This window comes from Pocillopora verrucosa, chromosome 3 (genome assembly GCF_036669915.1).
Source record: "Pocillopora verrucosa isolate sample1 chromosome 3, ASM3666991v2, whole genome shotgun sequence".
NCBI classification, from domain to species: domain Eukaryota; kingdom Metazoa; phylum Cnidaria; class Anthozoa; order Scleractinia; family Pocilloporidae; genus Pocillopora; species Pocillopora verrucosa.
The window spans coordinates 194,828-221,230 of NC_089314.1; the positions used below are offsets into that span (position 1 = coordinate 194,828).

General features: G+C 38.5%; 1 protein-coding gene, 1 long non-coding RNA gene and 1 pseudogene across 5 annotated transcripts in view; 1 reads left to right on the plus strand and 2 right to left on the minus strand.

Moving 5' to 3' along the window:
* Positions 1 to 872: 872 nt before the first annotated feature.
* LOC131780221 (C-reactive protein-like) overlaps positions 873 to 26,403 on the minus strand; it is a 58,678-nt gene continuing 33,147 nt past the window's right edge. For 2 of the 4 annotated variants that reach the window (XM_066163865.1, XM_066163864.1), the window contains 4 exons: positions 2,893 to 3,057; positions 2,489 to 2,711; positions 2,237 to 2,367; positions 873 to 1,192 (listed from right to left, as the gene is read on the minus strand). In XM_066163865.1, coding sequence (XP_066019962.1) covers positions 942 to 1,192; positions 2,237 to 2,367; positions 2,489 to 2,711; positions 2,893 to 3,057 — 770 coding nt within the window. In that variant the 3' untranslated portion in view covers positions 873 to 941. Of the gene's footprint in view, positions 1,193 to 2,236; positions 2,368 to 2,488; positions 2,712 to 2,892; positions 3,058 to 4,073; positions 4,218 to 4,586; positions 4,725 to 6,458; positions 6,585 to 26,403 lie in introns of those variants that run through there. The other 2 variants (XM_066163867.1, XM_066163866.1) reach the window with 2 other exon arrangements.
* On the minus strand, positions 10,545 to 18,795 carry LOC136279790 (probable serine/threonine-protein kinase DDB_G0281745; annotated as a pseudogene).
* Positions 13,288 to 14,656, plus strand: LOC131770506 (uncharacterized). Its single transcript, XR_010717001.1, has 2 exons — positions 13,288 to 13,415; positions 13,930 to 14,656. It is a non-coding gene; the product is annotated as an uncharacterized lncRNA (long non-coding RNA).

A 26,403-nucleotide genomic window follows, 5' to 3' on the forward strand; every position in this document is an offset into this window, starting at 1 on the left:
GTAATAATAATAATAACAATAATAGTAATAATAATAATAATCTGTCTTTGATAAATCAGAAACAACAAACGTGTAACTTTACAATATGTTAACAAGGAAATCATAAGTATAGTTAAGAATATGTCAAAATTGTAGCATTATAGCATCATGTACAAAAAGAGGCTCAAAACATTTGATTAATAGAGCTTTCATGTATATAATTTCACAAAAAAAAAGAATAGCCCTATGTAAAGGCTAATCCATGTTATTAGGGCGAAACATGCAAACGTAACGCACCAGAAGTTTCCAATTAATATTAAAAAAAAGAACGATTTAAATGTCTTCTGTCCACACTAAAAAGGATAACCGTGCGCTACCTTACGCATGCGCATAATAAGGGCCAAAATTTTTAACCTCGATACTATTGCTGTCGTTGGTGTATGCAATGATAATGGTGCTCTATTGCGTAATTAAAATCAAAATCATTAAAGTATCTCGCAGAGAATCAAAGTCTGAGTAAGCTCATTTTCGTAACAAAAATTGAGCAAGTTATTTGTTATTTGATCCGAGGGAAGTCGGCAAAATAGCCAAATAGGGAGTGAGCAATATCTTTATAATGCGTTCGGAAGTTTGCATTTTGCAACTTTGCAATTTTTCAACCAGCGAGAACAACAATTATATTAAAAAACCGACACAAACATAAAAGGAGACGGTAAAACAGGCAAACTGTTTAGGGCACGAGAAAACACGTCTTCACGGTGCGAATGGTTTTTGTTTTGCATCTCATCAGTTGATAGGAAAACCAAATCAAGACATTCCCGAGTTACTTTCCACACTCATTGGTAGGATAAAAAAGAAAAGATGCGGGCACACATCAGATTATCAACAAAGAGTTTTCAAAGGTTGTTTTTAATGTAACATCCTTCACAATGTTCACAAATCATATCATGGATGTTTTCACTTCAGCACGATGGCTCAATTATCTTCACTGAGCCCTTGATGTGAGCTTTGAACTCGCGCCACTGAAACACGTTGCCCACCCCTGTAAGGCACGACTTTGACATGCGTGCGATTTCTTGGTCTTTTATGACGTGATCCCAAATGTTGACACCTGTCATTTCACCGATGAAAGATTGATGGGCTTCAAATTTTCCCCCCTTTGAGTCTTGCTCCTGCCCTAGTACCAGGGATCCATTTGCACGAATCATGTGACCTGTGGGGACATTAACAGGAAATTAAGGAAAAAGATAAATTCACCAGTTAAAAAAGATTCAACTTTATCTTTTGCTTTGATTAAGATTAAGATCTCTGAAGGAAATGATAAAAAGCTGAAAAGTGAGTACATCCTTCCCTTTTTTTAATTTTCCTAATCAATAATTTACCGAATAAGTGAGTCATGTTGCTCTATTTGTTCCAATTACTCTTTGGGAACTACGCACTTTATCTTTAAATGACTAACATAACGTACACTGTAGCATTTAAGTGATAAATTTCATAATCGTTTATCAAGTGATTTCACCATCACAGTCACGTGCATTTTTGTCAAGGTTTTGCATGTTTTTCAAGTATTTCTTTTTTGGCATCAGTGATCATTACCTCGTCAGAGTTTGTCAGATATATTTTCCTTGTTTTGCGCATTTCTCGGTTTCTCGAGTATCCTTAGTCTTCTTTCGCCTTTTTCAGCTTCTTAGGGTGGTTTTTCTCAGCGTTACTTACAGATCACATATAGAGCATTCAGGAGGGAATTTTTCACTAATCGTTTCTTCTCCGCAGAAGGCAGTTTAGTTCACAACGCAATTATTTACGGTTAGTGTCCGGGACAATTTTACGCAGTTTCCTCTCAGGGAGATTCGCTTACAGTGTCCGTTAAAATGTAAATGCAAACTGGGTTTTTCGGAGTGAAATCAGAAACAGAGAACTGACAACATTCAATAGACAGCATACAATAGCTGACAACATTCAATAGTCAACAGCAAACATTGGTTTAGGTAGCTTCCCTGAAGAAAACAACCTTTTAACTGACCGTGTTTAACGAAACAGCTTTAAGAGATGTTTAAGCTTTGTTTTGTATGGAGTACAAGTCTATCTTCGTCTATCTATAACTACTTTTAAGTCTACTTGTACTTTGTACTTCGTTTATTCAAATCAATCTTGTGGATTCCTGGCGGTTTTGTCATTTCGGCCGCCTCGTATTAGCAGTTACACACACTTAACATTAAATACTATTATAGGGACAATTACTAAAAGAAGAATTTACCTGTTTGGAGACTTTTACCACGAGCGGCAACCGAACCATCTTGAAATAATTTCCATGATCCAGTGGTTTTCTCCCATGTTAAGCAGATATGATGCCACTTTCCATCATTGGCGGATACAGAAGTATAACCACTAAAATTAGCAGCAAAACGCGAGAAGTGTACTTTGAGTATTTTAAAGTTTACAGCAACATTAAATCAAAATAACTGTTGGGATTAATAACAGGACAAAACTTCAGATGAAATACCCAAACCTTCCATGGTCGTTGATGTAGATCCTAAATAGTCTAGAGTCAGTCAGGAGAAGCTCGTTGTTTTCTCCAGATACAGCATAGCTCAGGAGTGCTCCTTCATTTCTAGTATCAGCGGTTTTCATCCACAGACAAACCGTTACAGCTGACAGGTTTGGCATGCCACGTGTGACGATGACGTAATCACTGGTTCCTCTCTGCGGAAATTGTAGAGCGTATCCTGCAACTGAAGAATTACTCAGTTTTTTTATTTGTCAATGCCGCTTTCTTCTCTGATTGTACCATGATTATTTTTACATCATAATAGTTGATAGGGTGATGCGAGTTTCCATAGGAAGGTAAAGCAAAATCAAGCAATCCTACATTGCTTACAACAGACAAGTGAAAATTATTTAAAAGATGCATACCTGGCATAGCCAATGCCTTTATCGTTTCAGACGTGTTCTTAAATTGCAAAGAGAGCTCTTCGATTGACTTAATCACGACATCCAGTTTCCTTACGACACTTTTGTTAAACGAGTGAGGACTTGTGTACCACGCCTTGATTGTCTTGTTAATGAGAGCCAGTCTTCCTGAAGAAATTGAGACATAAACAAAGATCTTTCAATAATAAATGTGAAGGACAAAAAACATATTGATTCATGGTGTGAATTCGAAATGTCAAAAAAGACAAATTTCGATTCTTACGGAATCAAAATGAATTTCACAATGAGATTATCGCTGTTTCCAAGTATCATTTCCAAGTTACACTGCCCTGCGTGATTGTAATTTTCACATAATTTACAAAGTGGTATTGAAGGTTATCTGTGTAAGGAAAAGATATCTGGGATTTTCCATGAACTGAGATTTTGACACGCAAGTATATTTAAATGAAATTAAATCGAACTGTCAAATAAATCTTTTACACTTTTGAAAGTCTATTTTCAGGAAACAATGTCGGTGTTGATAGAAGGTTTGTGTGGAATACATTCGAAGAAATAAAGCCAAAGATCACTAAGTCATTCGCAAGCAAAGGTTAGATGCGATCGGATTGCGTTACATCACATCCTTGAACATACTTTAGATGCGTACTTTCCACTTGCATATTGGTAAAATTTTCGCGCTTCAAATTGGCGTTTTACGTCGTTTTTATATGACCTCTTTTCTGTGGAACCTGTCTTACGTGGGCCCCCCCCCCCCCCCAGCCATTCTTCGTAGGTGACCACCTAATACAGGTTTAACTGTGTAGGAAAATGATATCACAAGGGAGGATTGGTGACTCAACGTGAACAGCCACAAGTAGGAGAAATGTTCATCATTGAGTCAGACTTGTTTTTCGTTTTGCATCTTCTTGTTTGAGAGAGAGGCCCAAGTTTCCTTCAATGGCTTTGAAGATTGAGTCTTGGTTATCTGTAGATAATCGCGACAAAATAAAGCTAAAATGACCGATCACACACTTAGGTGGTACAAAGAAAAATTGTGAAATTCCACCATCAAACCTTATAGAAAAGGCTTCCGTTTCACTGCCTTCAGTTTCTTCAAAGACGTTAAATGAACAGTGAAATAAGAGTGCAGATGCACACGCATACACACGACTTAAAGTGCATACCTTGTATTTCCAAAGCAGTTGTCCTCTGAGATGCGTTCTTAACATATGCATTTACTAAATCCAGTTTTCTTCCCATATTTACGTCCAGTGAGTCAAGACGTTTGGACAATGCTTCAAAAGCTTTGTACATTGAGTCCATCTTTTCTGTAGACAATCATGACAAATAGAAAAGGATTTTAAGACAAGCGATTACCCATTTAAGTGCCAAAGACAAAGGACAAACTGGGTTTCCCGGTGAGGATTCTAGCCCATCCTATTGCAGCCCAAATACTCCAGCAGCTGTAATGCAAGCATTAAAGTTCTGTAAAGTTTTGTCAAATTATCCAGTTTTCCCAAAGACGAGTTAACACATCTGACCTAAAACTGATTTCTTAAAACAAGGACGGCTGGTTTACCAACTAAGAGCAGGCACATCTATATAGATGACAACAACGACCTCCACACCAGCTATGACCTTTTCACAAATCAAAACCTCATTAAAGAAACACCACCACAAGTTCTAAATATACATACCTTGCATTTCCAAGACCGTTGTCCTTTGAGATGCGTTCGTGACATTCAAATTTACGAGATCCTGTCCGATTTGTTTGTCTTGCCAGTCAAGGCGTTTGGACAAAGCTTCAGTGGCTTCGTTTATTGAGTCCAGTTTTTCTAGAGACAGCCATGATAAAGAAAGGTGTTAAAAGAACTGATTGTTTACGAAAGAGGGACAAGGTGCTGGGTAATGATTTGAGCCCTTGAGCAAACCAGACGTTTTACTGACTGAAATAAAAGAGCTAAGCCTCACTGAAAAAGCTCAACATTCTCTGCATTTGAGGGCCGGCTCTTTTCTTTAATGAGGCCGCTTTTCACGGCAAAGGGGGGGAGGGGGGGTTGGTAGCGGATGTGTTGCATTGACTGATGCATGATAGTTGCGCAAGAACCGCATTAATTGGCGCAGGAGTGCTCAAGTGAGTCAAAGAAGAGAAAGTGTAGGTCATCAGCAAGACGTTTCAATCGCAAGAAGCTTAAAAATTCCTTTCCATAAGAAGCTGCAAGGGGTAATTAATGCAACTGTGAACTGCCAACAGCAATGAGAAGTTGTTTTGCAACGTTTTGGTAACTTCCCAACTAATGTGTCACCAACGAGTGGTTGATCAGCGTAACAGATGCTGACCCAAACACTTCTATTGAGAAGAGAGATAAGATATAGTCTCTGAGATAATGTGCGCGCAGTACAGGCCAATTTTTTGGTGCGTAAATTTCCAGGACTGCCCGCTAAAATCTAAATGGAGAGAATGGCCAAAATGATTCGCTAATTTCACCATAGTTACTCTTTCATTTGGGTGGGAAAATGAGAGTCTGAATATTTTGTTTTCTTCATGATGTGCTATGAAAAGAGCTCTAGACTGGATTTAACTTGTTTCGAATTGCTTTCTACTTTCGTCATTTAAAGCTGCTTTGTGAGAATAAAAATCGTTCACAGAACAGGTAAAACCATTTTATCCTCTCTCGGTAAAACACACTGAGGAGATAAGGCAAAAATATCTTACAAATCTCGTTCTTTCGATCCGTGCATTATGTTTCTGTTCCTCGTTTTCGCCTTTGTGACTGATGGCTCACGTGCTTTGCGCTCGGCCCATGAGTCAAGAAGAGAAAATAACTCTTGGTATGGACCCCAAATACGGTTGGCAATAAGAGGTATATTTTTTGCGACTTCATAGGGGTGATTTCACATCGCTGTGTAAATCTTTCACTCGCTTGCTCGAAACGGTTTCCTCTACGAACGTTCTGATACCAAAAACTCTAATAAAAAAAAGGTTTCTGAGGAAACCATGGTAAGTGATCTCTCTCTTTGTGCTTTTATGTGGTGTATCAGGCACCTCATGCGATATCCACGTCTTTGAGCATAGGTAATTTGCAGATTTGTATGTAAACATAACTACGACTATGATTGCATCGTGGCGTAGGTAAGTTAACCTTCTTGGCAAGAACCATTTTCCTTGATTTTCATTGGATATTGAAATGTCAGATTTGACACATCCAGTGCGCATCGCGGAGCCAAATTAAGCGATATATGAGAAGGCTGATTACCAGTCAAACTCCAGAAATTTGTTTTTCATACATCAAGAAATACCCCTCACTAACCGAGTTCAGTTACGGACAGAGTTTTTCTGCTTGGAGTTATAGCCCCTTCGAAGCAGGCTACACAGTGAAATACGAGCCGCTGAATTGATCAATAATAGCGTATATACTGAATGAGGAATACGATAAATGTAATGAATATTATGCACGAAAGAAGATTACATATAAGGGTCTTTTATCTTTTTTTCCCTAATCGTCCTTCACCATAACTGCACATACCATAACTGCACATAAACATCCTTCTTCAACCGTATGTCTTACCTTTCTGTGCCCCGCATGCCCTTTGCCCCGAAACATACAGCGTAATAAATATCAATAACAGGACCAGCAAGACAGCCATGGTGAGCAAACAAGCGATCTTCCAGTGCGCAGCTGTTACCCACCCCCTGTCAGTCTTCTGTCGCTGTTTTTCATCAATACACAATGGTTGCATTCTGAAACGTAACGAAATGTTTACCTTGGTTTTATTAAACGTACGCAATACCAAAAGGAAATACACCAAAAAAGGATTCCTGATCGCAGGTTGGTGAAAAATTTCGAGTTCTGTATGTAGTTTTCGCATTTGAAAATGAAAGTATGAAGTCAACATTTTTTTTAACAAATTGCACTATTTGCCGTTTGTATATCCAAGAATCGAAACGACAATTGCAAACGTCGTGCACTACTTTCACAAAGAGTTTTAACCATTCACTCCTAACATAAGCAGGCGTTAAATTTATCAAAATCCGAAGTTCTCCCAGGTGAATGTCGGCAAAACTTGTTGACAGGCTTGGAGAATTGATACTGTTTTTCTAGTGCAGGGGGCGGCTGTTCACAGGCTAAGGTGTTGCTGTCGCTGATTTTTTTCTTCTTTTTTCTTCTAATCGAAAGTTGATGTGAAACGGAATCAGTCATTCTATAGGCTGTGTTATAAAAGATTAACTATCAAATTACCGACACTATGCGGCCAAGAGCCCTTTCTACTGACACAGCACTCGCCTGCTTTATATTGTAATACAGAAGTTTGAGTCACGTATTACAGACGATCCAAGTTGGCTAAAATCTTCATTGGCAAGTCATTCCGCCAAAATACTCTAATGCCGCTCATTGCATTCGATTTAAAAAAAGCTCGACAACTGAATGCGATACTAACATACTGTTTCTGCGAATAGTTCCCCTATTAAGACAGTTTCTTTAGAGTTGCAAAAAACAGGATAAAACATAACATTAAACATTTAATTGCGAATCAAGGACAACTAAGCCAACTTAATTAAATATTTTGCAAATAATGGAAGGAAAATTCAAAACCAACCTGAGGTACTGATTCCCGAGTGAAATGACAAAATAAGCTTTCGCGTCAAGGTCAAGATTCAACCGCACATCTCGTGTTCAAAATGGAATTTATGACCGAATTCTAGCTGCAGTTTATATATATGTCTTTCATCATCGAACCATTTCGAGAAACCATACCGATATCACGTAATGGATGTGTTCTTAGGATTGGACAATTCAGGAAAAGAGTTGAATCACGTGCAGATATGAAAACTGAAATGAATATCTCCTCATTTTTGTGTCTAGTGCGTAACACCAAACACCTCGTAAAAGCGGTAAGAGATTGAGTGTCAACAAATGACGTAATGCCTTATTGGTTTTTGTAGCTTACTGCCTAAAGAGGCGTAAGCTGCTATGCTGTCCTTCTGAGTGAGTGAGTGTAACAATAGTATCGAGCCAAACTCTGCCGATTTTGATCCGATATTCCCCGATCTTAACTCCTTTTTGAATCTACGGACTTCTGTGAAGTCGTAGATACTATGCTATCCAGAGTGTAAGTCCTTCCGTATGTCCATAACAATGGAAACCTGCGGATAATGCTCGGAATTCAGTTCGGTCTTCTCCAATATCGTTCGATTTCGTATCTCGCGTCGGCGATCGTGATCGCAATTTTTTATCTCCTGCATGTTTTGTGTCGCATTGCTGCGATTATTTGCTCCGTCAAGGGAATATTTGCCCACCCCAAAGGAGTTCAGCCGTCGCATTGCTGCGATTATTTGTTTCGCGATTGATTTTTTAGTCAAAAAACGAAATGAAAGATTAAAATCGCTAAATATTTTCGAATGTGTGCAAATAGGCATGCGGATCAAATTTCAAAGTGAATTATGCAAATTTATCCGTGTGTGAGGAAATCTCAAGTTTCATGGTATCTATTAATGGGGAGCAAGAGGAAAATGACCAAGAGACATTTCGGGACGACAGTTTTATTCAAAACAATTCGTGATTTGCGGTTATAAGCGGAAAACGTTCGAATTTCTTACGTGCACAAAGCCCACGCCGTAAAACTCATCATGCATAGATCGTTGTTTAGTTGCCTTCACGGCAAGAAATTGCGTAGCGCTATGATGAAAATTCTGAAAGTACTACAATTTGACGAAAAATCTTCTATTATTAAACAATACTTTTTGAGCACATTGTTGGTTGTGTCCTCGTGTACCGGTACACAAAAGAAGGAAACATTAACGAACTGCGTCATAAGTCCATGTATGGTTATGAAAACAATAGGAATTCCCTCGTGTACCGGTACACCAGGACAGCCCCACATTGTTGGTCAAACGTAATACTTACCGGCCAATGGAGTCGTCAAATTGTCGTTAGGCCCTGCTTGAATTTCGAAAGTTCGGTATTCGGTTTACAGCCACAATTCGCATCGCTTTAGAGAACCGTTGTGTCGTTGACTCGGGAGTTTGTTCTGTCACCTTAAAAGACTTTGACGTCCATTATTTTCCAAAAAGAGTATTCTATAGCATTGCTACTTTATATTCTGAGTTCCACAAGGTCTAACTCGATCGCAAAGGAACGAAAAATCCGACTTAAAAATTTTGAAGGTCGGCCATTTCATTTTCAAATATTTGATCATTTAGAGTGAACGCATCGAATGATGCCCCTCTAGTACCCCCTAAAGCCATCAAAATATTTTTGCAAACGAAGGATACTGCTCAAGTAGATTAGGGCCTGGTTCCAGAACGCTTCTGAGACCTTCTGACACCTGAAACCTCTTAACCCGTTGCGTGGCAACTGGGGTTAAAAGTGGTGTTAATTATCAACTTTCTCTTGAGGGTCGCTTGTAGCACGCCGCTTTTATCGTGTTCGGTATTTGGACGTCGGAATCTCAAATTTTTGACGCCAAAAACGGGCCATTCCGTTGAGGTAAGCTAGAGATATTTAGTACTTTATACAGCTGCTAGTTTTTGCCCTCTCTGTGTACGAGAAAAAAAGTGAAAGACCGGAAACCTAAATTGTTCTTGCAAAGATAAATAGTGTAGCATTGCATCGCCGCTTCTTTCACACGCAAAGTAAGTGGCACGGTGTGCGACGCATTCACAGAGAAATGTTAAGCTTAGCTAAGTCTTGAGTGAGACCCTTCGACACGTATACCTCACGCGGCCACGTTATGAATGTTCAATTTCTGTCCGAACAGCCGATTTGGCTTCTTGTGTTTGTTGTTTGTCTTAACAGAGCTCAACAATCAATTAATTGAATTGCAAATGTCTTTCTGTTCACTATAATTAATATTTTCATGCACCAGTAGAATGTGCACAACATCTTTACTATGGGCATTTTTCCTTACTTATTTGCTGAGGGACTTGTAAGCAATGTGTATGCAGTATTTGTTGCCAATTTGACAATAACCACCAATAACTGTGCTTATCTGGAATAAAAACAAATGTTCATTTCTGTTGAATAATGAAAGTTGAAATTATTGGCTTTGATTGTAAACCTACTTTAGGCCTATCTCAGAGTGCTACTGCTGTGTTGAACTAATTTAAATTTGGTTGGACATTTTGACTGATATTATTTAGATGGCAAGAAGATGATATGGATTTTTTACTACGGATAAGAGCTCCTTCATACAAATCACCCTTGAAGTGTAACAAAAAGAATGGCTAATGGATCTAACACAACATCACAAGAGTGCCATCAGACAAAGGTCTAACAGCTGTCAGTCAGTTTTTATTTCAGTTCTTAATTCAAGATTTTCATTTTTTTTTATAAATGTGAACCCTTCAAGTAGTCGTAGGAAAGTGATCATTCTACATGTAGGCATTGCTCATAATATTGTGAAACGAGTTTTGCAGGTGTTATTGTTTTCACTGGCTACCAAAAGATGAATACATCTTTGCAGTGAGTTTCTGAAAAATGAATGCATTTTGAAAACCCAGTAGTGAATACAATAACAAACTGAAACTGCCTCTCACATGCACTTTGCAACATTTGGACTGTGTGGCCTCTGCTGTCATAATTACCATTTTATACCTTATGAATGCAGCATTTAATTTGGTCATAATATACATAATTATCATCTGGGAACTACCTTCACTTTTTGCAAAGGGATGCATTTCTTTCAAGCTGATTGAGAAGGTATGAAATCGAACATCTTAATTTGGGATCATCTTTTAAGCATTTCGTTTGTCCTTCAAGAAAGCAATTTTCATAAGGAATGTTGGTACTGATATCAGACATGACTACACCAAATGAAAATACATCAGAAGCAAATGATGGTGGCTGGCCAAGAATAATTTCAGGAGCAATGTGTCTGTATTTTTTACGATAGTCATCCTGTTCATGTGCACTTAGACACTTCCTTTTGGTAGTAGCTTCAGATACTTCTATGGACTTGCCAAAATCAATGAGCATGGGATGAAATCCAGTGTGCAGAGTTGTTAGGAGAATATTATCACTTTTGATATTTCGATGGAGAAGTCGTTTCATGTGAAGATGCTGTAGAGCTTGGCACAGTTCAAACATAATCTTTCCAGCAGAATATTTTGTGAAGGGTATGGTGGGACAGTATAATTTTGTATTGTACAAAGTACAAGTCTGGTTGTTAATACCATAGAAATAGGAAACTAGAAAGTAGGGTTTTTGTGTTAAATTGACTCCAAAGATGTGAGGAAGAGATGGATGGGAACATCTTGCCATTACAACTGCTTCATGTTGGATATCCTTAGTAGAAGATAGGTTATTGTACTCCTTCACAGCTCCTGGAATTCCCTTGTAATACTTTTTTTGACATCTGCCAAATACTCCATGACCAAGTTGAACTGCGATGTCTTCATTGTCTTTGTCTTTTGGAGCCCCTAGCTGGCATCGAGAAAATTTCTGGTATATTTCTACCAGATATAATACCTTGTGGGGAAAAAAGCTGCAGATATGAAGTGAAGTTAATTTAAGTTTTTAAACGACATTTTATAAAAAGAAATGTAAATTTTTACCATCACTACACCACTTTAGAGGACTATGGGTGTATTTTAAATTTTTCAAACCTCAAAAATTCGGTAGTATTACAATCCTGCAGCCATTTTGCGTTATTTTGAAAGACACGTGTTCTTCTAGTGAATTGGTGATTTACAACAAACTTTGATCCTTTAACAAAGTTTGGTTATTGTGTTGTGTTTATTCTGGCAGACAGTTCATCTGCAAATTACTAGCCATGATAAGAACCTGCCTGGTACATTATGAAAAATAGAATAGTTTAGGGAAGCATTTCTGATTCGCTCCTGTGATTGAAGGGCTACTTTATGTTGAAGATTTCACCACTAACTGATTTTTGCGTACATGACCGTACATGGAATTTATTTGCACTTGTAGTAGTATAGTCAACTGAAAAATTAAATTAATATGACAAAGAAGGTTATTACACATGTCGATTTCGGTTGAAGCGACGGGAAAAATATTATACTTACAATTTGTGTTCCATATGCGGCTAGTAAGCTTCGAAGTGCGATCTGTGGTGACACTTTTGAAATGTAAGTTGCGTAACGAACTTTTAGGTTTTTAAATAATAAGTCACCTGATCTATTTTTGCCGCGTTGCGCTAAGATAATTAAATATTCACAAAAAAATGACAAACGGCTTGAGAAATGCAAATCAATTTCTATTGTTTGAGGTGGGTGCATGAGTTACAGGCATGGTGTTAAAACAATTGTTTATTTTTGTCACATCTTCCCCTCTGCACCCCTGTTAACTGTTGAAATAAATACTTTAGGGATGCTATGACTAAATTTTGTCAGTTTGCTAACATTGAAAAGGAGAAAAATGTGCATTAAGTGGTTGTTATCATATAATTTGATGAAAATGATAATTGTGTTTTTATTAAATCTGACAGACTATAGCTTAAACTCGACACTGACATATCTATAAAGCACCATACTCATTTCAAAATGCCCCCCCCCCTCCCCCCTCCCCCCTCTCCTAGAACCCAACATACACCATCAGTCTGACTTTTTAAGTGCATGTACGTTTTCAGAAGCAGCACTCACCCTGGTGTGGGTTCCAAATTTAGAACCCAGTGATAGGGTACTCGCCTTTGCCTGAATTTTTCAGTATGCCTCGTTTATTTGCTGCCACTTCAAGTAATATTTCCTTGCAAGGTAAAGGAATCGATCATTCTGCATGGTTTACTTATGTATGCGTTCGGAAACTGCTTTCCTTGCTTCATCCTTTTGAACTTTTTTCTTATAAGCCGCTTACGCTTCTTTCTGTCGTTTCTCGTGCGTCGCCGCTGCAAATTTCCCTTTCGTAAACGGTCGTTGCCATTTGAAACGGTCGTTGCCATTTGAAACGGTCGATGCCATTTCTAAAACTAGCCGAGCAGACGACAGCCCTTGTGAATAGCTCGTACGCTGTTGGCACGCTCGGACGTCACTTCCGGGCAGTGTTGTTTACAAGATGGCTGCGCGAGAGTTCAGCCAGCTGAAACAGAACGAACCCATTCTTCTTGTGCAGAAACAAAACAAAAATCAATTAAGTAGCCAACGGGGTGGAACTCCTTTATGTAGTCAGTTGCGGTGAGTTTGTTTTGGATTTCCCGAAGTATTCAATCATTTTCAGCCTGCATAAAGTGCTTGTTCAAATAGTCTAAAACATGTTGTTTCCCTTACATCCTTTACATCCGATTACAAGTGATTAAGATTAAGTGATCAGAAATATCAGTGAAAAAAAAACTGCATCTAAAAATTTTCGTTTATGTCATTAACAAATATCTTATCTATAAGTGTTGCACTTGTATTCGTTATTCTTGTAGGCCTTGAAATTACATTTGATATAAGCTGATATAGTTTCCTCGTACTTTGTATCATTCCACAGCCAGATGTCAAGGAACAACTTGGAAAGAGGGCAGGAATCGGGCAGGTTTCCAAAGTGGTTGGCAATATGTGGAAGAAATTGCCGACAGACAGACGAAAGGTTAGTTATAAACTTCTAACATTGCGAATGTTTGTGTATTAACCCTGCCCCATTTCAGTGGACTGCTATGTGGTTTACGTGGCTAACTTTGTAAGGACCGAGAGTGTAAATGTTCTCGTCAAACTTTCCAATTAAAAGTATTTTAGGTTATGAATGTTGATCTTGAATCAAGCTGGGACCTCAAGCTGAATGTCAATTTTGTAATATAATGTTCAGACTTGTTATTTTTCCAGACAGAACTCTTAAATATACCTAGGGGATAGCAAGGTCCATTATAATGTACCAATTAATTTAACCTAAATTTTAATTAGAAATAACCTACATGTGGCGGATCCAGGTTTTGAGGAAAGGGGGGGGGGGGCAAGGGGGTATTATCCTCAAAAAATTATGATAGAGGGTGAAAAAAACTGTCTTTGCAATCTAGTTTATATAAAAAATAGGGGGGATCAAAAATACACGATTGTTCCCTAATATATTTCCCCCCTTTTAAAATATCATGCTATGATCTTCATAGGACTGGAAAGATAAAGCACAGAGCTTGAGGGAATGGGAATAGCAGAGATAAAAAAATGTCCAACCTGCGGCACCCAGTTCACAAGGGAGAAGGACTTCAAATACCACCAGAAAGGTTGTCATGAGTGCATTTGCGAGGAATGCAATGAATCATTTGACCATGAGAAAAAGCTAAAGAGGCATAAAGACAAGAAACATAAAGACAGCTACAAGTGTGATCATTGTCAGAAGACTTTTGCTGAGAAACGAAATCTTATAAGACACCAAAAGTCACATGTTTAATTAACCTATCCTGCATTTAGTGATTTTAACTGGAGATGATTTGAAAGGACTATTGGATCAATCTATAATACATAATTGTTTTTGTTTTTAAATTATTATTATCGATTTTTGAAATTAATTGTGGTCATTGCAGCACATGTACATCATGTTACTGTTCAAACCAAATTTTAAATCATTACAATGTTGTGTTAGACTTTAACAGGAAAGAATGAATTAAAACTTATTTACAATTTCAAACCTTCAATCTTTTCAAAGTTTTACGTTTGTACAGCTTAATCTTCAGAAGATAGACCCTCCCCCCCACTTTTTGGGTGAAATAACTGGAGGCCTAGGCCTTAATTTACCTGAGTATTAGTTAGCGCCCCATGTGAATCAATGGCTGAACTTTGCTTATAATTTTCCTCAATCAGGATATCAGCAAACAAACATTCATACCCACAAGGTTTCACTTGAACAAAAATATAATCAAATTATAAGTGTTTGAAATTGGCTAGAGTACTATACGGTTGTATGGCATCGTACCAATTATCTGAACCCATGGAAGAATCCATAAGTTCTAGCACCTGTACATCATCACTTCACTGAGATGCTGTTTATCACTTCATATTCGGATATCCATTGTTCCAGGTTTTCTTTCCTTATATCTTCGGTCAAAAAGTTCTCTTTGAACTTTTCTCCATTTCCTGAAATTGCCTTCAGGTAGTAAAATGAATCATCTGGAAGCGAAGCCAGAAAACTCTCCTTTGTAATTTGGGTCGATTCAAAAGATTTTCTTTTCGATTCGACTTCTTTTATAGCTGAAGATATTAGATCTTTGAGAAAATTGTCGGGTTTGTCCGTCATTTTGATTTGATAAAAATCGCGATGGTTTGTGGGAAAGCTAGTCACGCATTGCTCTGATTGTCACGCATGTCGCCGGAGAGAGTCGGAAATATCGGTTCCTTCTTGGCATCGACCTTTACGATGGCATCAACCGTCATGAGAAATGTTATCAACCGTTTTCAATGGCAATTGATAGATAATATATGCATGCCAATATGGCTGCCACGCTCTTTAGAGCTCTTGCAGTTTTCTATATTTTTACCTTCATAACTATGATAACAGTCGAAAGAGCTTATCGAAATCAATCTTTAACATCAAGATGCATTAGTTGGATGGCTAGATTTGAGCTGAGAGTATCCCGGTCTCGAAATCTCCGGGTAAGAAGGGCTATGGTGAAATGGGACAGTCGAGGCATGGTCTTCCTGGCCGCCCCTGAGAAGTTTGTTGTGCTCGACATTACTGTTAATATGGATGTCCATCCACATCCTGGACCTGAAGAAGTGGATAATGACCACGGTAAACGAAAACAGAGCTCCAACTCCTCGGACTCTGCTTGTCAACCTGCAATTGGGTCAGTCAGAATCCATTGCTCTCACAATCGTGACAGGCTACTTTCGCTGAGACGTTCGGCGGGCCGACCTGCGCCTCATGTTTTCGATACCCTTAAATCCCTGGGAATTCTGAAATACAGAGGTCCGGGATTACGAAGATTGGGGAAAATTACTAAAAATATCTCTGCATCGCAACACTCCGACAGATGTCGACCCATTGAAGTTGTTAAAACCCGGCGGTTTGCTAGACCTTATCGCTTCCAAGATCCCGCTAAGAACAGATATCTTACAGCTATTCCTCGAGAGCCTACTAAATCATCTACCGATTGCTCGGAGTTTGCCGTTCCCAAGTGTATGTTCATCAATATTTGCAGTCTCGCAAAAACTAAGAACAAAGTGCGTGCGGCGGTTGGACTTGAGGCTGACTTGCGATCTAAAGATATTGATGTTTGTGTCGTATCGGAAACACACCTCAAACCGGCACAACCGGATGCGATTGTAAATATTGAGAACTATTCCATCTTTCGTAGAGACAGAAATTGGAATGGCAGAGATATGCGCAATAAGGGTGGGATTGCTATATACATCAGGAACAATCTTGCAGTAGAGGATGTTTACCGCTCTAGTCTTTATGAATTAATTTGTATAACTCTGCGACTTCCCAAGGGACATCGATTTGTAATATGTGGAGTTTATCATCCCCCAAAATTTAATTATGCAGAGATCGATCTAATGAATCATCTTGTAAATACCGTGGATAATATACTAGACAAACATCCACAAACAGTTGTGTTGTGCGGTGGCGATGTCAACAAACTGGATATCAAACGCTTCGAAGAAATGTCTGGTTGGAATGCTCTGGTTAATTTCCCCACCAGAGGGAATTCTTGTTTGGACAACTGTTTCACGAACCGCACGGATCTCTTTTCAAAGTGCTATCCCTTTCACATGCTCTCCAAGACGGATCACATGGGAGTTATTTTACCACCCGGTATAAAGCTTCCACCTATCCGCCGTAAAGTATACGTGCGTGACCAAAGGGCTCATAGAAAGCGTGATCTGTATATCGCGTTGGCGAAGGAAAACTGGGATGATATGATACAGGAAACTGATGTCGATGAAGTGGTTGGTAGGCTCGAAAATACCATCCTAGGGCACCTGGATAGCTGCATGCCTCTGAAAACAGTGCGCATGTCTTCTAGAGACCCGGGCTGGATGACTCCGCTCGTTCGATCGATGATACGAGCCAAATCACGCATATCACTCAGTAATCTAGACCGTCTTAAAGTTATGAATAAAAGGATCTCTGAAGTGATTTTCAGAAACAGAAGGGACTTTATCGCCTCTATTGGAACTCGGGATTGGTGGAAAAAAGTGGATAAAACATCTCAGCGCCGCAAGCCGGTGATTTCTCTATCTCTTGGCCACTACGAACTCAACGCGTTAAATGACTACTTTGGTGACCTATGTACTGACCACGCCTACAGAAAGCCAACACCTCTGGAGATTAGTGAAGATCAGGAAGTCCCAGAAATCTCAGAGCGACAAGTCCTGAATTCTCTTATGCGTATAAAGAAAACAGCAACCGGACCAGATGGCATCCCGTATACTATATGGAAAGACCACGCCGAGCTATTCGTTCCAGTGATCACCTGGATTTGGAATCTGTCTCTTAGAACACACGCCTGGCCTGTCTCTTGGAAAAAGTCAGACCTGTACCCCTTGCCGAAGGTTGATATACCTAAGGGAATATCAGACTTCCGCGGAATAAATGTGACACCTGTCATCGCAAGGTGCTTTGAGAAAGCTGTCTTAGGAACACACGCAAGGGAGACCTTCGATGAACATTCTGGGATCTCACAGTTTGCATACATAGAGGGAGGGAGCTGTACCAATGCTCTACTGACTATCCAACATACTGTCAATCAATATCTTGATATCCCAGAGTGCAAAGCGGTACGCCTATTCGCTATGGATTTCAGCAAGGCTTTTGATAGTGTGAAACACGATCTCCTCTCACACAAATTGAAGCAACTCCCCCTAAATCCTTTTATAGTTAACTGGTATCTAAGCTTTTTGGAAGACAGGCAGCAGAGAGTCATTAGAAATGGGTTTATTGGAAAATGGAAAAGTGTCAACAAAGGTACCACCCAAGGAAGTGTCAGCGGGCCGCACTTGTTCAATGTCTTTCTCAGTGATTTAGAGATACACTTGGACAATAAGAGCGTGCTGGTAAAATATGCAGATGATACAACCATTATCTCGCCTGTGATAGGTGATAATGACAATTCTATCGCACTGATTAATCAGTTTTCCCAGTGGTCTAGAAGTAATGGTATGTGTAGCAATCCATCTAAGTGCAAGGAAATCATTTTCCGCAAGAAAGGTTGTACAATAGAGTTTCCGATGGTGTCTGGAATACCACAGACAAAAGAGCTTACTATTTTAGGGGTAACATTTCAGGAAGACAGTAGGTTCATAACACATATTCGGGAAAAACTAATTAAAGCAAACAAGTGCCTGTTCATTTTAAGATCTTTAAGGAAAGAAGGGTACAATCAGGCCGAAATAGACCATCTGTTTCTAAATCTGGTTCTACCAAATATATTATACGGGCTGTCCGTATTTGGCGCTGTAAATTCCGAATTAACAACAATCCAATGTTTCTTAGATCGATGTTATAAGCGCAAGTATACATCCGATCACATTAATGTTTATGAATTGTTAGTTCAACAGGACACGCGTATCTTCAAGAATGTTTTTAATAATACAATACACCCTTTAAGAGCTATAATGCCAAAAAAGAAATTAACCAAGTACAATCTGAGGAAAGAGACAAGTCACCATCCTAAAATAAACACTGATAGGTTCAAAAACACGTTTGTTAATCGCTTAATTTTTAAACATAATCTAGTCTTATAATTTTTATCTTGATTTTCTCTGTAATTTATATATATACCTTCTTTTAATGTTGTAACATAGGATATGTGATTATTTATCTTATGACTTAATAAAGATTCAAAGAAAAGAATGACCGTTCCGAGAAATGGCATCGACCGTTTCAAATGGCAAAGACCGTTCTGAGAAATGGCATCGACCGTTTCAAATGGCAACGACCGTTTACGAAAGTGAAATTTGCGTCGCCGCTCAGCAATGGTATTTTGGCGTCATCGAAAGGGAATTAATTTGCTGGCATTAGCTACAGCCTCCATGTTCGTTGTTGATTTGTTTGCAGAGAAAATGCTCTTAAAATTGGCGGGAAGGCGGGAAAGCATTGATTTGATCTTATGACGTCAGGTCACGAGTTAAATTTCGCTTTATTGTCAGTGGTAGCTGCTAATAGCGCATCCTCAAATGAAACTCTTTAGTCGTTACTATAGCGATAGAAAGGAAAGCAAACAGATTTTCGCTTTGGTAATAACGTTTTCGTGGCAAAAAGAAGGGTTCAGGGATGACAGAAAAACAAAAAGGAACGGGAAAAAAAACTGAATCAGTTGAGAAGGTTAACTTAAATTGAGAGGTAAGCGCTCGTGTCTCGTTTATATGTTGTTTGATGGGAATAGAAACCCTTTTGTGCTTCGGACTTTTTACTGGGATACCTCTGGTAGCTCAGTCATAAATGCCTTTGTTTTTTTGTGTTTTTTTTTTTTCCTCCGCCACAAAATGGAAAAATTGCGCAATAGTACCTAGTGGTCATTGGGTCCTCAGCACCATGACAACTAACTGCGATCCAATGAGGTGTTCACATGCTGATCACGCGTGTTGTCTTGATGATGATTGACGTTGTCATGCACAGACAGGGCCGGGTCACATGACGAACCACGAGATTTTTTGTTATAAAACTTTTATGTCGGTCGTTTTGTATTTCAACGTGTTTGGATTACGACCACCTGGAGTATTATAGCGCAAACGCTCAAAATACTCACAGACGCATACACAAGTCGTATTGTTCGCGGCCAATCCACACCAAAAGATGTTATTGAGCGGTAATTTTGGAATGGATTGAGTCGCGCACGCTTGAAAGCCATGAAAGCTTTGAATGCCTTGTATGCCAAGTATGCCAATGTCTTTGTTGTAAAACGTACACTTGTTGTAAAAAGCAAAATCTGAAATCTGAAGCCAAAACTGCATATACTTTATGCAATCTATTGAACAACACTACTACCGTGAGACTGAAGAACAAAACTCTAATGAATGCAAACTGCTTGTGAAGGAAGACACCATGTTGGATTCACCTGATGCTAGGGAACGTAGCTACGATAACAGTGCGAATGGTATTAATTTCACGATCAGAAAGGTGAATCTTATGTTTGTTTTCATTTTAGATCTGAATAATTGATCTAGGAAATAATTTATGGTATGCTTATAAGCAATCTTAAAGTTGTTTTATTTTTTAAGAATCAGTGCATCGTTACCAGACTTGCATATTTTTGCCAGGCCCCCCTACAATTCCCATGTACTTGTATGTGTATCTACATTGTATTATTGTATTTATGGTAGATGTAAGGAACTTCACTGTTAATATTATACTCAAGTGATCTCACCTTGTGTCCTTCTTTCATATTTGTTACTTCTTTCAGGAGGTTTTCTTTGTCGAAGTTGACCTGATGTGACGGTGGAGAATGGCGTTTTTTCTTCCTAACTCTAAGATCCTCCTGTCTCTTCCGTTTTCCGACCCTTGCGGCTGCTTCCTCCAGTGTCTCAAAGTACAGAGTGGTCCTTTGTTTTGCTCGCTGACTGCCTCGTGCTAAGCATTGTATCTGCGTCACGTTTGGACCATTCCTCTTGCACTTTGTTCTTTTCTTGACGTGCTCGCTGTCGACGTTCGCGTTTCTTTTATATTTTGCTTTTCTTTTGCTGTAACTCGAGCTCGGACACTTTAGTTTGAGCTTCAGCAAAGCTAACGTTAAAGGTTTTCTGAAAGTGCCCATTTTTAAGTAAATGTGCTTTGCGGCTGATGTGATTGCTTTTTGGGTGGGCTTTACTTTATTGTTTCCCACGTTCCCATTTTCTACAAAGGCTTCTTGAATTAGCTTTTGGGGCTTGAACCTGACAGTGTTCGGAAAGAGGGATTGGAAGGCGAAGTGATGTACTTGGCAGGTATGACAGTGCGACATAGTGTGTTCTGACTTCTGAGAATCGGGTAAACCATTCCAGTTTGCAAGCGAAAAGTACTCGAGGTATTCAGTCGGGCTCCCAGCGTTCATTTTACGAAATGAATCATAAATAATTCTTGCCTTTTTCATGTATGTGGACTTATCAACGGCAAAAATTGACTGCGCTGATTCACCTAGCGTTTCTTGGTAGTTTCTCAATCGCTGAACGGGATCAGCCTCCTTCGTTGTTGTTCCAGTTTTATGGAAACTTTCTTTGACGGCAACCTTTGAAAATCCACAGTTGAACATAAGAGACATAATCGGTTGCTTGCCAAATTTACTTCCTTTCTTACTTGTATCGAACAATTGATCTTACCACGGGATAGGCGCGCGCTCTTTACTTTTGAATATTGCGCCCAAACTAATAAAGTATTACCGAATTCAAAACCATAAGAGATAAAGTTACTAGTTTATTTCAACAAAAACTGCGTTTTTTTACCCACAGGTTTTAAAGAAGAGAACGAAAAGCCTTATTTTTTATTGACCTCTCTCCTTTACCGCAGGTTGTTGTAGTATCAGCCCTACCCTTAGGGTTTGGCCATTTCAAATTAGAGAAATAACACACGAAGGTTAAAGAAGGATTCTTGCTCCATTCCTTCCGAGGTTTTGTCTTCCGAAAGCCCAAGATAGCAAATCTTGTGGCATTTGAAATAAGCTTTTTTTTCGACTTTCAAACAGCTTTGTCCGCCATGTTTTGGCTTCGCACCCTGGCCTTGTAAACGCATCTCTGAAAGCTAATTTGTTGATTCACACCATGGCAACCATTCCAGACGAATCCTCGCGTGAAAATATGGCGGCTGGCTAACTTGACACACTGTTTGCGAGTTTCTTAATTTCCCACCACTAGTTAGGATTATTTAGTTGCAGTATTATTTATTTTAGACTCCACCACTATCACTTTCTTTATTTCTAATCAGAACCTACTGTTAGATTTCTTATATTTTGTATAAATTTGTGTAAAAATCTCGAAATCGGTACTTAGGTTGACTCGAGCAAACGCGAACAATTTCATGTTAAATATTATAGAAATATTGTATTCATTCCGAGTGATTTCATGGAGTTTATCACTATGCTAATATGAATCGGAGGTTTTTTGTGATTGTTGTGGGGGCAAGTGGTGGGAATTTGTTGTGGAAGGCACAGAGCTTTTTGACGCCAAAAGAAGCGGTTTTGGCAAGTTTTACCACGTTTCTTGGACATCAAACGTCCACCCATTAGATGAAGGCGCAACGTCTGGCAAAGTTTCATAGAAATCGGCCACGTTTTAAAGAAGTTATGGTCAAATTTGTCAATACCGTGAAAATGGACATGGAAACCAGGCCTTAATCTACTTTAGTGATTGGTTTGTTGATCTCCTAACGATAGAAGAAGTTTGGGGACAAAATTCTGCTTAGTAAGGGAGGTAGTGGCAGTTACGGGTGGTTCAGGTGTCAATGTGTTAGCATATATTTATACTAATAATATATTTGTTTCGTTCATCGCGGAGCTTGCATTTTTGGTTGCACTATATCTTGAGTTGTGAGTAATTTCTAGTGTCGTTTCAGGGCGGTTAAATATGGTATTCTAAGTAATAACAGGTGCAGTAAGCTATATGCAGTCATCGACTGCCTATTTTTTTGTGAAGTTTACAATACGTGTCAAGCTACATGAGGTAAGCGATCATCGCGTAACACAAATTTTACGAGAATGCGTAACCAGTGAAGTGGCATAGCCACTTGGATATTTAGTCATGAGATCTGTCGTGTTAAGTCGGAAATCCTTATTTGGTGAGCAAAACTCCTGAGGCAAACAAAGGAATATTCGGAATCGAAGAAGCAAAAGTTGTGGAAGACAATGTGCTTTGTCAACTGTCGCGTTTTAAGGGGGGACTGAGGTGGCGAGGAAAGTTTATTTTGGCGAGTAAACCAGACTTTTCTAAGATACTCATACCTGCTTTCACCTTTATAATTGATCTTTTGTAGTTTGTTCATCGTCACTTTGCTGTTAATCGACACGCGGTCAGCGCCGGCCATAAGGTTAGTATAGAGTTAACAGATTTTACAACTTTATTTTCTGCACGAGGATCCACCCCCAATTACCAAGACATTGTATAGTTTTGTATTTTCCTTTCGTTTTAACTTTTAGATTCTCTGAAGTCGTTTAATCTTAATTTCATTTTGTAAGCCTTTTATTGGAACGCCCCAAATATGTGCGAAAAGTCGTTGCAAATTGTACCTTAATTGTATCTATCTTTGTTTTACAGAAATATTTGACGGAAATTCACATGTTGAAATCTGTGCGATTTATTCATGTCAAAATTGGGTGACCGCCTAATAGAGGTGAAAATGACACAAAGGGGCAAACAAAACTTTCGGGACTTTAAAAACTGACCACTTAATACGGGGTGACCGCTTCATACGGTGCTGCTTAACACAGTTCGACTGCACGTTTTTGTCAGTTATCCACCAACAAGCAGAACTCTTGTTGCGATGGTTCCCTGTACAAGACTGCTTTTACTTAAATCTGACATCTGTAATTCATAACCTTTTTGTTATCTGCTGAGCCAGAGGTAAAAGAGGGAGGCCTAAAATGAGTTATCATAGGCTATATTCACAAACTGTTTTATTGTTTGAATCCAACTGGAATTAAGATAGAACTGTAAAAAGCTGTGTCTTTTTCTTCACATCAGTCACAAAGAAACGAACAGGATTGTTTGTATATTTGCTCCAAAAGTGTGCCAGTGTAAAAAACAACGTGTGTTTCATGCAAAAAGTACTTGTTTCCCCACAGTAAAACAGTTAAGACCAGCCTTTTTATTTAATACTTTCTCTCCAGCAGAAACACAGTGGATCAATTTGTTTATTGAGAAAACTCGGAACTCAGTCTAATTGTTAAAAGGCTATGAAAAACTTCTTTGAAAACTACTGCACTTTGGTACACCTATGCAACCACTGACATCCATTCAGCATACCTTCAAGGTAGACCTATAGCGCAGTACAGCAGTAAGCATGCAATTTCATCTTGCACTAGACAAACGTTTGCAGCGCGGACCGGCTTTTTCGTAGTAGAACCTTCCCTTATCTCGAATCGTAGGTCATTTTTGCTTCCATTAAATCTACAACATCACAAAAAAAAGCCCGAACTTGAAGCAATGAGTTGTAAAAAAAGTATTGAGGTGCAGCCACAAATATCAAGAAAAGATAAAAATCAAGCGACTCTTTAGCAAACCTGGCGGCAGAAAGAAGTTCTCAATAAGGCTGAGTCATGAAATAAACTAAAGGAATATTTATTAATCACAATGTATTTTGACAAATGTCAACTAAACAAGTTTTAAGTCTTTTCGAGACGATAATAATGCGTGCTTATGATGTCAAACAAAACAGCTATTCGTTCACCAGAGTTGTTCATTAATTATAAAGTTTTCAGTGAGCGATCTATCGTTTACTTTTATTCATAGTTCTTGGTTTATTAATGGCACTGAAGAAAGTTTTTTCGAGAAACCTGAATGAGTTTTGTTGCCCGTCATTAAACAGAATTCAATCCTGTACGGTTATCATTTTTAAGTGAATAAAACTTCAACGAATTTTCCATCATGAAGTTTTTTTAGTCATTTTAAAGTTAATCACATTAATTTGGGTTGCAACGAAACCCAGTGCTCCCGTAAATTAAGACTTTAAGTTAAAAAACCTCAACACGGCCCATATTTTAAACTTGAAGCGTGTTTTGAACCCTTTACGGCAGTCACGCGTTGTTCAAATAAATTAGATGCGAACAGAGGCGTCGTGGAATGTCATATCCACGATAAACATGCCCCTACCCTCCAAAATTACTAAAGTATTAGATAATCGATAGCCTTTAGGGGTAGCCTCACCATTTTTTAGGAAATAGCCAACATATTCGAGTTCATTTTATAAGATTGTGCCGAACTATAGCACCCGTAGGGGTCACCTTGAATTGAATGAGTCAGTCTGCACATGTTTAATAATAACAATAATGATGATGATAATAAAAATAATAACAATAATAATAATAATAGTTATAATAATAATCTGTCTTTGATAAATCAGCTGGAGACAACAAACGTGTAACTTTACAATATGTTAACAAGGAAATCATAAGTATAGTTAAGAATATGTCAAAATTGCAACATTATAGCATCATGTACAAAAAGAGGCTCAAAACATCTGACAAATAGAGCTTCATAACTATAATTTCATAAAAATAGCGAATAGCTCTATGTAAAGGCTAATCCATGTTATTAGGGCGAAACATGGAAACGTAACGCACCAGAAGTTTCCAGTTAATATTAAAAAAGAGAACGATCTAAATGTCTTCTTTCCACATTAAAAAGGATCACCATGCGCTACCTTACGCATGCGCATAATAAGGGTCAAAACTTTTAACCTCAATACTATTGCTGTCGTTGATGTATGCAATGATAATGGTGCTTTATTGCGTAATTAAAATCAAAATCATTGAAGTATGTCACAGAGAATCACAATCTAAGTAAGCTCATTTTCATAACAAAAATTGGGCAAGTTATTTGTTATTTTATCCAGGGGAAGTCGGCAAAATGGCCAAATAGGGAGTGTGCAATATCTTTATCATGCGTTCGGAAGTTTGCATTTTGCAACTTTGCAACTTTTCAACCAGCGACAACAAGGATGATATTAAAAAACCAACACAGACATAAAAGGAGATGGTAAAACAGGCAAATTGTCTATGGCACGAGAAAACACGTCTCCACGGTGCGGATGGTTTTAGTTTTGCATCTCATCAGTTGATAGGAAAACCAAATCAAAACATTCCCGAGTTACTTTCCACACTCATTGGTAGGATGAAAAAATAAAAGATGAGGGCACACATCAGATTATCAACAAAGAGTTTTCAAAGTTTGTTTTTAATGTAACATCCTTCACAATGTTCACAAATCATATCATGGATGTTTTTACTTCAGCACGATGGCTTAATTATCCTCACTGAGCCCACGATGTGAGCTTTGAATTTACGCCACTGAAACACGTTGCCCACTCCCGTCAGGCACGACTTTGACATGCGTGCAATTTCTTGATCTTTTAGAACGTGATCCCAGATGTTGACACCTGTCATTTCACCGATAAAACATTGATTGACATCAAACGTTCCTCCCGCGTCTTGCTCTTGCCCTAATACCAGGGATCCATTTGCACGAATCATGTGACCTGTGGGGACATTAACAAGAAATTAAAGAAAAAGATAAATTCACCATTTAAAAAAGATTCATCTATATATTTTGCTTTGATTAAGGAAATATCTGGAGGAAATGATAAAAAGACTGGAAAGTGAGTACATTCTTTCCTTTTTTTAGTTTTCTCAATCAATAATTTACCGAATAAGTGAGTCATGTTGCTCTGTTTGTTCCAATTTCCCCTGTCCTTTTTGGGAACTACGCACTTTATCCTTAAGTGACTAACAAAACGTACATTGTGGCATTTAAGTGATAAATTTCACAATTATTTATTAAGTAACTTTACCAACACAGTTACGTGCACTTTTGTCAAGGTTTTTGCATGTTTTCAAGTATTTATTTTTTGGCATCAGTGATCATTACCTCGTCAGAGTTTGTCAGATAGATTTTCCTTGTTTTGCATATTTCCCGGTTTCTCTAGTATCCTTAGTCTTTTTCACCTTTTCAGCTTCTTAGGG